Source organism: Odocoileus virginianus, chromosome 1, assembly GCF_023699985.2.
Source record: "Odocoileus virginianus isolate 20LAN1187 ecotype Illinois chromosome 1, Ovbor_1.2, whole genome shotgun sequence".
Lineage (NCBI taxonomy): Eukaryota > Metazoa > Chordata > Mammalia > Artiodactyla > Cervidae > Odocoileus > Odocoileus virginianus.
The window spans coordinates 14,602,010-14,615,451 of record NC_069674.1 but is presented as its reverse complement, the minus strand read 5'-3'; the positions used below and the strand labels follow the sequence as shown (position 1 = coordinate 14,615,451).

The 13,442-nt window shown below is 50.3% G+C and overlaps 1 protein-coding gene and 1 long non-coding RNA gene across 5 annotated transcripts in view; one reads left to right on the top strand and one right to left on the bottom strand.

Annotated features, from left to right (window-relative positions):
* The first annotated feature begins 1,670 nt into the window (after positions 1–1,670).
* Positions 1,671–6,331, top strand: LOC139034323 (uncharacterized). Of its 2 annotated transcripts, none has more exons than XR_011486739.1 (2): positions 1,671–2,351; positions 5,210–6,331. It is a non-coding gene; the product is annotated as an uncharacterized lncRNA (long non-coding RNA). The 2 variants fall into 2 exon arrangements; XR_011486738.1 differs by having other exon boundaries at positions 1,671–3,302.
* DENND2A (DENN domain containing 2A) overlaps positions 6,152–13,442 on the bottom strand; it is a 101,950-nt gene continuing 94,659 nt past the window's right edge. For all 3 annotated transcript variants that reach the window (XM_070464891.1, XM_020899409.2, XM_070464884.1), the window contains exons 16-19: positions 11,592–11,709; positions 10,960–11,211; positions 9,472–9,558; positions 6,152–8,593 (exon numbers count right to left, since the gene is read on the bottom strand). In XM_070464891.1, the coding sequence (XP_070320992.1) occupies positions 8,562–8,593; positions 9,472–9,558; positions 10,960–11,211; positions 11,592–11,709 (489 nt within the window). In that variant the 3' untranslated portion in view covers positions 6,152–8,561. The remainder of the gene's footprint in view (positions 8,594–9,471; positions 9,559–10,959; positions 11,212–11,591; positions 11,710–13,442) is intronic.

Sequence of the window (13,442 nt, the reverse complement as noted above, 5' to 3'; positions counted from 1 at the left end):
TCTCATCACTTCAAGAGCTCGCACATCTCTTCAGCTGCTGTGGGCAGCAGCTTGGGCGATTCTGCAGCAGAGAAGTAGGGCTTCAGGAGGGCTCAGACTCTCTCCCACACTTGACTTCAAGTGAGGAGGTTTCAGGGCTGCCCTGAAGGTGGTCGGCGTCTATATGGGGCACCCAGGCAAGCTGTGTGGCCTCAGACTTTGGTGGGTGTGGGTGCTGGGAAGCTGCTTGGCAAGGCAGGTGTGATGGAGACCAGGGTGGGATGGCAATGTCCCCAGGGGGGTGACATTCAGGACAGACCCCCCACCACCAATGACATCTTTCCCCCTCCCCTAGCAGTGGTCTCAGCTCTGGAATCCGCACTTCTGGGGTTTTGGCTTAAGAGTCCGCGGTTGAAAATGCCTTGTGGGGGTGACTCCCTAAACAGTTATCACCACAGCCTGATCCTCTGAGAGAGCTTATCTCTGGGCCGAGGGCGGAGGAGCTCTGAGCCTGAGAAAGGAAGGAGGAGGGGCTGCCTTCTAGAAAGCAGAGGAAGGAGGGAAGATCAAGGGTTAGCAAAATTCTGCTGGGCCAACCACATGCACTAGGTCTTGTCCTCGGCCTCCGTTTGTCATCCCCACACCTCAGAGGAAGGCATTAAAGGGCTCCTTCACCATCTTCTGGATCAGTCCTGCAATGGTGAGAATTCAAAATTTTAAGAACATATAATATTTTCCTGGGCTTCCCAGGTAGCTCAGTGGTAAAGAATCATCTGGCCGCCAGGCAGGAGACTCAGGTTCAATCTCTGGGCCAGGAAGCTTCCCTGGAGAAGGAAATGGCAACCCTGTCCAGAATTCTTGCCTGGAAAATCCCATAGACAGAGGAACCTGGTAGGCTACAGTTCATGGGGTCGCAAAACAATCAGACACGGCTTAGCGACTAAACAATAACAACAACAAACTTTCTTTCCCATGTAGACTTAGAAAGTGTTCGCAGGATCAGTCTCTGGAGTGTGAAAGGAAACAGTTGCATAGAGGAAGAAGTTGGTGTTTATCCTGTAGAAATACTGTGTGGATGATACACGTGTGTGTGCTCCTTTATGTCTGACTCTTTGCAATTCCACGGACTGTAGCCGGCTAGGCTCTTCTGTCCATGGAATTTCCCAGGCAAGAATACCGGAGTGGGTTGCTGTTTCCTTCTCCAGAGGATCTTCCTGACCCAAGGATCAAACCTGCGTCTCTTGCATCTCCTGCATTGGCAGGTGGATTCTTTACCACTGCAATGCCTGGGAAACCCTTGGATAATATATTTGTTGCTGTTTAGCGACTCAGTCATGTTTGATTCTTTGTGACCCCATGGACTGTAGCCCACCAGGCTCCTCTGTCCATGGAATTCTTCAGGCAAGAATACTGGAGTGGGTTGCCATTTCCTTCTATAGAGGATCTTCCCAACTCAGGGATTGAACCCAGGTCTTCTGCATTAGCAGGCGGATTCTTTACCATTGAGGTTAATTTAATTGCACAGAATATAAATTACATTGCAACGTTATTGCTATGGGCGTTTTAATTGTTTTTCTAAGACAGCAGGCACAAGACATAAAATCTGATAGTTTAATCATTTTTAAGTTTACAGTTCAGTAGCATTAAGTACATTCACATTGTTGTGCAATCATCACCTGCTCTGTTTTTAAAGAGTAACATTTAGACGTGGCTAGAAAGTGCACGACAGGGCCCTTACCCGCCCCATACCCCCAGAAGGCAAACGTCCCCATCTTGAGAGAGGGGGCTTTCAACAGCCCTCTGGTTCCACAGCTCCACCTCCACACAAAGTGAGGCCTGACCAGCCTCACGGGGCCATTTGGGTGGACAGAACCAAGGATGCGGAGCCCACGGACCCCACGCTGCTGGGAAGGCACCGCCCCCTGACCCTGTGAGTCACCCTAGCTTGGCTGACCCTGGCTTGGCCTTGGCAGGGCTGCATGCCACCTCAGCTCCCGCCCAGAGCTTTCCCAGGCCGGATAAACCAGGGCAGAGAGGGGAGAAAAGCGTCCTCAGCCTGGGAACCACTGGGGCTCTGGTCGCCCAGGGCAGCTGTCAGCTGGCCAGGCCCTGCCCTTCTCAGGACCCACGTCAGCTGCCCCTGGCTTGTTGGGTCCGCTGCCACCCAGAGCCCCTTTGGATGACAAGCCCTTTCACACCTGTCCAGGGGCCACGAGAGCGAAGGGCAGGTCTGCCTGAATCTGCCAGAAAAACAACTCAGTCCACATTCCGCCCATGCAGGTCAGGTAATTAGCTCTGTTGTAGGAAGGACAACCGGTGGTGAGCTTCGGTTGCAGGACTACTGAACTGTGGGCTCTCAGGATTATGGTCAGGTGAGGAGGGGTGAAGGTTGTGGGCAAGGAGAGTCAGAGGGGCAGGTAAGGAGCCCAGCGTTGATCAAAGGTGAGATGGCTCCCTGGCCCGGTGTCAGGGAGGTTGGCCCAGGCTCACTGTAGCCTGGAAGAAGTTGCAGGCTGGCGGCGCAACCCCGCGCAACAGCTGGGTGGGGTGAGGCGTGGTCGCTGGACAAGCCAGGGAGGGAAGTTAATTGGCCTTGACAGGCGCCAGCAGTTAAGCAGCCCTTCTCACCTGCCTATTGCTTTCCTTACTAACCTTTGCTCGGCCAGGAATCTCCCCTTCCTCCTCTGCCTGTTCCAGCCCCTCCCATGCACCCTGCTGAACTCTCAGCTCACGTCAACCCTCCTAAACTCTGAGCTGAGGTTCCAACTTCCTCCAGCCTTGCCCTCCTCTGAGTTCACTCCCGCAGCATCTCTCCTCAGGATTTGGGGGGGGGGGTTCAACCTGTACCGCAGTGGGTTTGCTTTTAATCCTAGGCAAGGTGGTTAATATGTGTGCTCAGTCATGTCCAAGTCTTTGTGACTCCATGGACTGTAACCCATCAGGCTCCTCTGTCCTTAGGGTTCTCCAGGCAAGAATACTGGAGTGGGTTGCCATTTCCTTCTCTGGGGGATCTTCCTGACCCAGGGATTGAACCTGGGTCTCCTGCAATGACAGGTAGATTCTTTACCACCGCACCCCCCCCAAAAAAAAACTCAACCTGAATTCACCAGGTCTGTGGCCTCTTGTAGGCTTTCATCAATATTTTTGTTCTTTAAAGCATTTCAGCTCTTATGTAATACTGAACTTGGGCCATGCGTGCAAAAGTCTTAATTTCAAAACTTGGCCCTAAGATTACTCTCTGTGAGTGAAACTTACAGGATAACTTACATATAAGGGAGGAGATTGGGTCACCTGAAGAAGTGAGTCATCTAAGACAGAAACCTGTAAGTACTTGAAGGTATTTGGGAAACTCGCAGCCAATCAAGGGCTCTAGGGCCTTAGTCCCAGATAAGTCAAGGTGAATTCCAGGCATCTGTACTTAATATCCTAGGTGGATCTGATGCAGGTGATGCCAATCACCTCTGAGACACATGAGGTCCCCTCTGAGAGGTTTGGCTGGAAGGTGATGGATATAGCTAAAAAAGCTGGAATCTGAAGAAAGGGAGGGAACATAGGAAAGGGGGCACCCTTCATACCTTGTGGGCAGGCGTATAAAATCATGTAAACTCTGTGGAAAACACTTTGATGGTGCTTCAAAAATTTAAACGTAGATATTAACCTATGACTTGGTAATTCCACCCGTAGGTATATACTTAAAGAAATTGAAAACAGATACTCAAACCAATGGGTTTCCCAGGTGGCTCCGTGGTAAAGAATCTGCCTGCCAGTGCAGAAGACGCAGTAGATGTAGGTTCCATCCTAGGTCAGGAAGATCCCCTGGAAGAGGAAATGGCAACCCACTCCAGTATTCTTGCCTGGAGAGTCAGTCCCATGGACAGGGCAGGCTGGAGGGCTGTGGTCCAAGGGGTTACACAGATAGACACAACTGAGCACGAACAACTCAGTCCACTACTCCGACAAAGGTGTGCGTGTGCATTAAGTTGCTTCAGTTGTTTCTGACTCTGCAACCCTATGGACTATAGCCTGCCAAGCTGCTCTGTCTATGGAATTCTCCAGGCCAGAATACTGGAGTAGGTTGCCAAGCCCTCCTCTGGGGGAATCTTCCTGACCTGGGGATCAAAACTGTGCCTCTTCCATCTCCTGCATTGGCAGGTAGGTTCTTTACCACTAGCACCACCTGGGAAGCCCAAACAAATACATGAACACATGTTTGTTGCAGAACTATTCACAATAGCCAAAAGGTGGAAAAAACCCAAGTATCCATCGAGTGATGAATGGACTTCTGTGTTACGTGAATTTCCCCCCAGTAAAATAAAACAAAGGGGAAAGAAAAAAAAGGAGGGCCAGGTGGGGGCAGGGGAAATGTCCAGGGAAACAGACCCTCTGTGAGACAGGGAAGTCCGTCAGGCTCCCCTCCCCTCCTGGGGAGATGTCCCTGAAGACTCTCCAATACCTTTGCTCTGCTTTCCTACTCACCGAGCAACCTTCTGATTATTAATGTGGTCTCCTAGGAGCTTGGTGCTTGTGCTGAAAACAAGATATCTGAGCTACCGGAAGTGGCTGTTAGAGTCAGGAGCTGGCTGGCATCTCCTGATGAAGCAGTCCTTTGACTTGGAGGGGTACCCATGCATCTCTACTGAGCTTGCTGCCTGCGACAGAGTCAGTATAGTCCCACCTTAGTACTACTGTGGGAGTTGTTGCTTTGGTCAGCAAACATTTACCGAGAGATGACTGTGCCAGGCACTGATCTAAGGCTCTGGGAATTCAGCACTGAATGTAACGGATACAGTCCCTTCCTTCATAATACTTACATTCAAGTAATCAAATAACACACATGATGAACTGAACATGTGTGTATGCATGCATGCATACAAAGTCACTTCAGTCGTGTCCGACTCTGTGTGACCCCATGGACTGTAGCCCACCAAGCTCCTCTGTCCATGGGATTCTCCAGACAAGAATACTGGAGTGGGTTGCCATGCCCTTCTCCAGGGGATCTTCCCAACCCTGAGATCTACCCACGTCTCTTACATCTCCTGCATTGGCATGTGGGTTCTTTACCACTAGTGCTACCTGGGAAGCCCGAACTGAACATAGTAATGGGCAAAAAAATAATAAATAGCAGATCTTCTCATTGTTCTCGGTCTGTGTGAGAAAAGGTTTGTGTGATAATTTCTAAGAACTCACTCTCCCTTGTCTCAGCAGTGGTGACAGCTACCTTCTCTTTCAGATTCCCTATCTCCGGCCAGTTACCAAGACATGCCAGCCACACCTGCTCCCACTCATCCCTTCCCTTGCCCACCAGTGTCTCAGATAGTCTACAGCAATGAAACCCACCCAGAAGTCCTGCTCCAACTGGTTTTCATGACCATGTGATTGACCCTGAATTGAAACACGATAATGGAATGCCTCTACATACACACTCTTCATGGAAAATGTATAAGGTTTTTTCTTCTTAATTTTTCTAATGGAATTGGAGGACTTGGTTCTTGGACAGACTGTTAGTGTGAGGTAAGATGAAAAGGTTGAGTGGCCGTGTTCTATTTAACACACTCATGCTTCTTGGCTACACTTTGTTTCTAAACCCAAATAGCATTGTCCATCCGAGGTCTGCCCTAGACTGTGAGTAGGGAATCACAACCCTATTTTTTTCCTCTGGTTTCTGATGCTCCCCTTCCTTAATTACCACTTTGCAAAATGAAGGCACTTCCTTAGCTGATTTAGTTTAAACTTATGCAGAGTAGGGTGGGAGGGATGTTGGTAAGGTGAACTGCATCCAAAGATGTTCTGCTCCTGGACTTGGTACCTGGATGTTGTCCTTTGTGAAAGTTTGTCAGACTGTGTATTCATGATCTGAGCACTTTTCTGTATATATATTTTACTTCAAGCAAAAATGAAAATAGGGGGCTTCCCTGGAGGCTCAGTGGTAAAGAATCCACCTGCCAATGCAGGAGACACACACAGGTGTGATCCTCGGTCCAGGAAGATCCCACAGGCCGTGGAACAACTAAACCTTTGGACCACAGCTGCTGAGCCTGTGCTCAAGTCCATGCTCTGCGACAAGAGAAGCCACCGCAACGAGAAGCCCGCGCACCGCAACTAGAGAGTAGCCCCTGCTCGCCGCAACCAGAGAAAAGTCCGCACAGCAACAGAGACCCAGCACAGCCAAAAATAAGTAAATAAATAATCTTTAAAATGGAAAACGAGGCATATGTACTGAGAAACTTTTACAAAGATGTTTTTCTCAATGCTCTTTACGATATTAAAAATTGGAAATATCTTGCATGCATGAGGATTGGTAAAATAACATTTATCATATCTGCAAAACAGAATATTACATTGCCATTAGAAATGTTGACAAAAGTATATATTTATTCACTGAGACGTGTTGAGTAAACAATATAATATGAAATAAGTTAGAAAAGAAAGTATATTCCAAAATATTAAGAAAGTGATCATCTTTCAGCAGAATATTGGTGCTAATAAAGTTAACTAATCTGAGGCGCTTGTTACAAATTCCTGAGTCCCCACACCCAGAGATTCTCTTTTGGTCTTCCCCAACCCCCAACCATACATATCTATACACCTAGGTAATTATTATGTTCTTATCCTTTTAGGGAGCCTTGGACCCCTTTCAGAATCTGATGTAAACTATGGACTCTTGCCCCCGAATCAAATGGACACACCAAATCTTGGATACAATTTGGTGGACTATGACTTTAGTTAAGAACCCCTAGTATAGGGTGAGAGGTCGACCTCTCCTCATTTTCCTCTCGTTCTTATTTTTTCTCCAAAGACCTCTTTGCTCCCAACTCCTTAAAGGTCAAGAACCTCTGCCAGGCAGCCCAGGCCCCAGGGCCATTGCCAGGGTCAGAGCACATTCCTTTTGTGTGTTTTTGTAGGGTTCCTGGTGCCACCCAGAGCGAACCCACCTGGTGGGATACTAGGCAGCGGGTTGGCTGTGGGGCGGCCCTGAGGCCTGCTTTGAGAGTGTGTCTGTGTCGCCCAAGACTTCCCACCGGGGCAGGATAGCACCCCTTGGAGTGCAGCCTTTTCCCGCACCTCCTGCCCCCGCCTCTCTGGCTGTACAAGTCTGAGGAAGCCGTCCCCAAAGTTTTGATGCTCCTTTTTTTCTTTTTTAACTTTTTATTTTGTACTGGGGTATAGCCGATTAACAAAGATGTGACAGTTTCAGGAGAACAGTGAAAGGACTCAGCCATACATAAACATGTAGCCATTCTCCCCCAACTCCCCTCCCACGCAGGATTGGCACATATCACTGAGCAGCGTTCTCTGTGCGGTACAGTAGGTCCTTCCTGGTCATCCACTTTATTATTATTATTATTTTTGGTTATCCACTTTAAATATAGCAGTTTGCACACGTCTGTCTCCAACTCCCTAACTGTCCCTTCCCCCAGCCTCCCCCACCTCTCCTGGCAACCATAGTTTCGGTCTCTAAGTCTCTGAGTCTCATTCTGTTTTGTAAGTTCATTCGGATGGTGTATGTACCCGACATTGATGCTGCTTCTTGATGACAACAGAAGTCCCTCCATTCATCCTACACAGGTAGCGACACAGATGTACGACTTTACATGTGCTGTTCTGGGCCCTACACGGAGATGGGAAAAATCTCCTGCAGTAAAATAGGAATGGGGTCCAGGCCATGGCTTGTGGGCCTTAAGGTGAGCAGCACTGTAAACTTTACAGCCCTAAGAATATTTTATTAACATCTTACGAAGAGAGAGCCTCTTTTTGTGTGTACCTGTAAAAGTCGTGGAGTTGCGGGCAGGGGAGGGCTCTGGGCCCTCGGAGGGGAAAAGAGGCTGTCCAGGAGAGTCAGGTCCATTTGGGGCCAGAGGCGTCGGCGACATGATGACAAGCGGGCTCGGCCACCAGGTGGCGTCACCAGCCGGGTTGAAAGAGCAGTTCATCCCAGGAAACCGAATCCTGCTGCTGTCCTCTGTCCTCCTTTCCAGCACAGACCTGACTCCACTACCTGCCGATCCTTTCCCCGAGAGGACTCCCGCCCTGACACCCGTGGAGTGGGGTCTGCAGTGCCTGCGGGTGTCGCCACGGTGCTTCTCCCTTGACCCCAGTTCTGCCCCAGGGAGCATCTCGGTTCCAAGTCCCTGGGGGCCGCTCCTTCCCAGTCTCCTCCTCTTGGCTCCAGGGTGAGCTGCCAGGCAGGATGGACCGGGGAAAGGTTCATGACACAGGGTAGGACAGTTGTCTTAGCCTTGGCGAAATAAAAAGAAAACTCAAACACTTTTCTTCTTCTTCTTTTTTAATATCTAAGATTAAAAAAAAAAAAAACCCACCCCAAATCCAACAACCCAAAACAATCCCTTTGAACGTGCCTGGTCCCAGGTCCCAATTCCAGTGCTGTTTTGAAGAAGCTGCCTGCCGGCAGCTCTGGGGTCCTGTCCCCAGGGAGGACCTCAGGGGTGGCCAGAAACCATCTTGGCCTTTATCCCAGCACCTGGGACAACCAAGGACCCGACTTCTCAGGAAGACCGCCAGGACAGTTTTTAAGACATGTGGTTGCCCTGGGAGGAACTTTTCCCTGGAGTCTGGGTTGAGGGCTATTTCTTGTGGAGAAACTTCATTTTATTGCCTAAAAAAAGAAAATGAGAACATTGCACCAGGCAGACAGAGGAGCCGAGTTAAAATCCTGCCCTTTTCACACCAGCTGTGGTGTGGACAACTGGGGCTCCCACACCACCCCCAAGCTTCACCCCAGGGCTCAGGAGAAATTAGGGGGTTCCTCCAGCCTGGGTGCCCTCTGCACTCCTCATGCTCCTCCCCTGTGAACAGGGATCTTTTGAAGGGAAGACTGTCAGAGCTGCAGACGTTGCTTCTGAAATGGTGACACAGGACGCAGGGATTGTCACGCCTCCCTGGGAGTCCTGAGGGGAACAAATGCCCGGCCCGGCCCTGTGGGAGGTCGGTGGTCCCTTCCCAGGCACTGGCCCCCCGGGTGAGGCTCTGACCCTGCAGGCCCTCCGGGGGGCTGTCCTCACCGCAGCTCGTCCTCACTGGAGCCTGCTCCCTCCCTCATGCTTTTTGCTTTCTTCTCCTCCTCCATTTCCTAGCAAGGGCCTTTTTTGGCTGGTTAAACTGCAGTCCTTACTGAAATTCTTACACTTCCACTTTTCAGGGTCATCTGGAGGCTGGGCCAGGTCTCTACCGGCAGGCCCCCTTCTCTGGTTCCATTCATCATACTTCTAAGCCCCACTCCCCAGAAGACTGTGGGAGGTAAGAGTGAAAGAACAGCAACGCAGCCAGGGCCCAGGAGTGCCCGGAGAGGGCCGCGTGTCCTTAGCTTCCGCTCCGGGGGCACGGCAGAACTGGAGGTTGGTAAGAGGCCGACTGGGCCCAGTGGGCGCAGGCCTCAGAGTTCAGTGTCATGAGCCCCAGCTCCGGTGGCAGGAACTAGCCAAGACCTCGTGGCCCCGGGGGCTGCTGCCGGGAACCCAGACCCCTGGGGCTCACCTAGTCCCTTCAGGAACTTGTTGACACCGCTGTGTTCTCCGCTGGGGAGTGTTTCCAGGTACTCCTGGGCTCGGACCTCAAATAGACCTGTTGACGAGAGAAATCCCAGTCACTTCAGTTCCTTCTCTTGGTGCTTCTACACGTGTTCGTTTCCTTACTGCCGCAGACAAGAGAAACCTTGCCGCTGAGACAGAGCTGCTCTATAAACATGTTTTGAATCAAAAGATTTAAAAGGGCTTTTTCCCCTGACCTTATAATTGCCCAGCCTCACGCAGTAATGTCTTTGGAAAGCTGTAAAGCTAGCTCGTACGTGAAGTCCTATTTTCCCTCGACGAACACCTTCTAAGCACCTGGACTGTGTCAGGCCTGTAGTTTCAGGGAAGAACCAGACGGTCCCGGTCCTTCCTTCTCCTTGAGATCTCCCGTAAGAGGGCCCCTGGCCAAGTGGCCTGCCTCCTGGGAGCCTGGCTGCCATTGAGGGACTCAGGAGGGCGGGGTGGGCAGGTCACCTCAGCAGGCAGGGACCTTCAGTTCTCGCCCAGGTCTGGAGCCTCAGGCTACTGTTTTCATCTCCCACTGATCTTCTGTCAAACAGTGGTCCATGTACCAGGCAGGTCTTCTAGTGAATTCTTTCATCAGGAGTTGTGTGCCTCCTCCCAGTCTCTAATCCACCTTCTCTTGTCTCTCCGGATACCCTCATCAGAATCATCTGAAGTACAAAGCCCCGCTTTCTGCTTTGCACAGAGCTCTGGGGATGTGGAGCTTTGCTGCCTTAGCTCAGGGTCTGTGTTCGCAACACCAGAGGACACCCAGGCCTGGGTTAGCTGCTCCCACACCCCCGACCCTCTTCACTGGGTGGCATCCCCTCAGGGTTAATCATCTCTCTCTCTGGTCCTCTGGCCTAGCTCCCACCTGGGGCGGCCTTTCCTGATATTTCTAGCTTTCAGATTCCCCACAGGACCTAAAGAGCATGGAAGAAAGAGACAGGAACGGTTTCATCCTCTTCCGCACACTTCCCGCTCCTGATCACTAGAGGCATGATGGAACCCAGCAACAGGGACAGGGACACTGAGGGAGACAAGGAGAACCCAAAGGAGAACCTGAGGAGCGGGGCACGGGGAGGGGGTGGAGACAGGGCCCTCGGGCTCCCCAGGCCGGGAAGGGGGGCTCTCTGCTGTCCTCCTTCCCCATGGCCAGCCCGCTGGGCGTCGGTCGCAGCACGTGGAGTGGAGGGTGTGGGCCAGCCTCTCCTCCTCTGTCCATCCCTGGGGCCCCTCAGAGAGGGTGAGGAAGGAGGGCAGAAGGGACAAGAGGAGGCCTGAGGAAACGGGAAAGAGATGCCACAGAGGGGGGAAAGGGTGTCCCTAAGAGTATGGTCAAGCTGGAGAGACGAGGACAGAGGAGAACTCGCACCGGAACTAGAAGCGGGGTTCTGGGCGTGGGGAGCGGAGGGAAAGCGACACCCGAGGAGACGGCGGGGCCCCTGACCTTTGGCATCCTGCCGGCGCAGCTCCCGCTCCTGGATGAAGCCCCGGAACGTCTGGGTCTCCATGAAGACCTCCAGGAACCGGCGGAGGCTCTTGGAGGAGACGGCTTTGCGGAAGGCCTCTCGCTGCAGCTGCAGCGTCCTTTCCTCACGCTCGCCCGCCGTCAGGAACAGCGAGTAGTGGCCCACGATCTCCACGAAGAAGCGGACAAAGGCTTCAGACACCACCTCGTTCAAGGGGCTGGACTCAGGGCCTGAGCAGAGCAGGGGAGGACCAGGACCGCTGAGGGCAGAGGCAGAGCCTCTGGGAACCAGTCAGAAAAGACAAGGGTGCTATTCCAGGTCCCTGGAAGGCCGACTGTGATGATCCATGAAAGAGGTTCCCCACAGTAAGCCTGTCTTTTCTTCCCTACCTTTAAACAGATTTTTTAGGGCTAAACTGGGGGTGGGGTGGGAAAGGTTTTTCCTACAACTCGCTGCTGAAGGGGGTGAGCGCCAGCCTCTCTCCTCGTACACCTCGCTGCCCATTTCCTGACTTATCCCCATGCCAAGTGTACAGATGCCCATAGTCCATTGCTCCCTGGCTCTGAGGATGGAGGCGGGGGTGCAGTCTGGGAGGTGGTTGAGCATTTACCTCGCTTGCCATCAGGGGGCCCCTCATCCTGCTCACTAGCCAGGTCATTCCTCTGCTCCAGAATGTGTTCCAGGGCTACCTGAAGCTTCCGGGGCAGAATGGAGTCCTCATCGTCCATCTGTAAAGCAGAAAAAACAGGAGTCACTGTCCCAGCACTTCTGGGGATGGTGTCTGCATCCCAGCCAGCAGGACACAGCGGATTCTGCAGGGCAGGTCCAGCACGGTTCCTGGTTTAGTGGAAAGAACACAACTTTGAACCAGAGGCTTGAATTTTGATTCCACTCTTAACAAGCTACAGGAGCCTCAGCTTCCCCATTTGGTAAAATAATTACCTCACTGTGAAGATTAAATGCAACAAATAAGATGGTGATGAATGAAACTGAAGAAGATATAAAATAAATGGAAAGATATTCTGTGTTCATAGATTGAAAGAATATTGTTAAAATGTCCATGCTACTCAAAGCCATCTATAGATTCCATGAAAATTCCTATGAAAATTCCAATGACATTTTTCACAGAAATAGAAAAAAAAATCCTAAAATGTGTATGGAACCATAAAAGACTCTGAATAGCCAAAACAATCTTAGGAAAGAAGAACAAAGCTGGAGGCATCCTAATTCCTGATTTCAAACTTTATCATGGAGCCATAGCAATCAAGACAGTATGGCTGTTATTGTTCAGTCGCTCAGTCCTGTCCAACTCTTTGCAACCCCATGGACTGCAGTGCGCCAGGCTTCCCTGTCCTCCCCTGCCCTCTCCTGGAGCTTGCTCAAACTCATGCCCATTGAATTGGTGATGCTATCTAACCATCTCATCCTCTGTTGTCCCCTTCTCCTTCTGCCTTCAATCTTTCCGAGCATCAACTGGTATAAAAGCAGAAACACAGACAGGGGAGGACAGGGAAGCCTGGCATGCTATAGTCCATAGGGTTGAAAGAGTTGGACACGACTGAGTGACTGAACAAGACAAACAGAACAGAATCGAGAGGCCAGAAATAAACCCATTCATATACAGTCAACTAACATTTGACAAAAGAGTTGAATATTCAATGGGAAAAGGATGGTTTTGCTTACATAAATGATACTGGAAAAACTGGACATCCACATACAAAGGAACGAAATTGAACTCCTATTTTGTACCTCTCCCCCAAATTATGGGGATTTTAAAAAATGGATTACAGACTTAAATGTAAGACCAGAAATTGTAAAACTTCTGGAAGAAAGTACAGGTGGAAAGCTCTTTGACACTGATCTTGGCAACGATTTTTGGGAATATGACACCAAAAGCACAAGCCACAAAAGCGAGAATAAACAAGTCCACACTGAGAAGCTTCAGCACAGTGAGACAATCGGTCAGCAAAGCAAAAGGGCAGCCTCCAGGATGGAGAATGTAGCTGTAACTCACACACCCGAAAAGGGGTTACTGTCCAAAACATATAAGGCACTCATGCAACTCAAGAGAGAAAAGAAGGGCAGAGGACACGAATAGACATTTTTACAGATGTGTATGTATGTGTATATACATGTGTATGTATATATGTACACATACACATACATATACACGCTCAATGGAATATTATTCAGCCATAAAAAGACATACTGCCTTTGTGACTACACTGATAGACCTTAAAGACATAATGCTAAGTGAGGTAGACCAGACAGCAAAAGATAAATACTGTATGTTCTCACTTATATGTGGAATCTAAAACACTGAACTCAAAATATTAACTAAAAAACGGAACTCATAAAAACAGAGAGTAGAGAGGTGGTTGCCAGGGGCGAGAGGTGAGGAAAAGGGCAAATGCTGGTCAAAGGGCGCAAATTTCCAGCTATAAAACGAGTAGATTCTGAG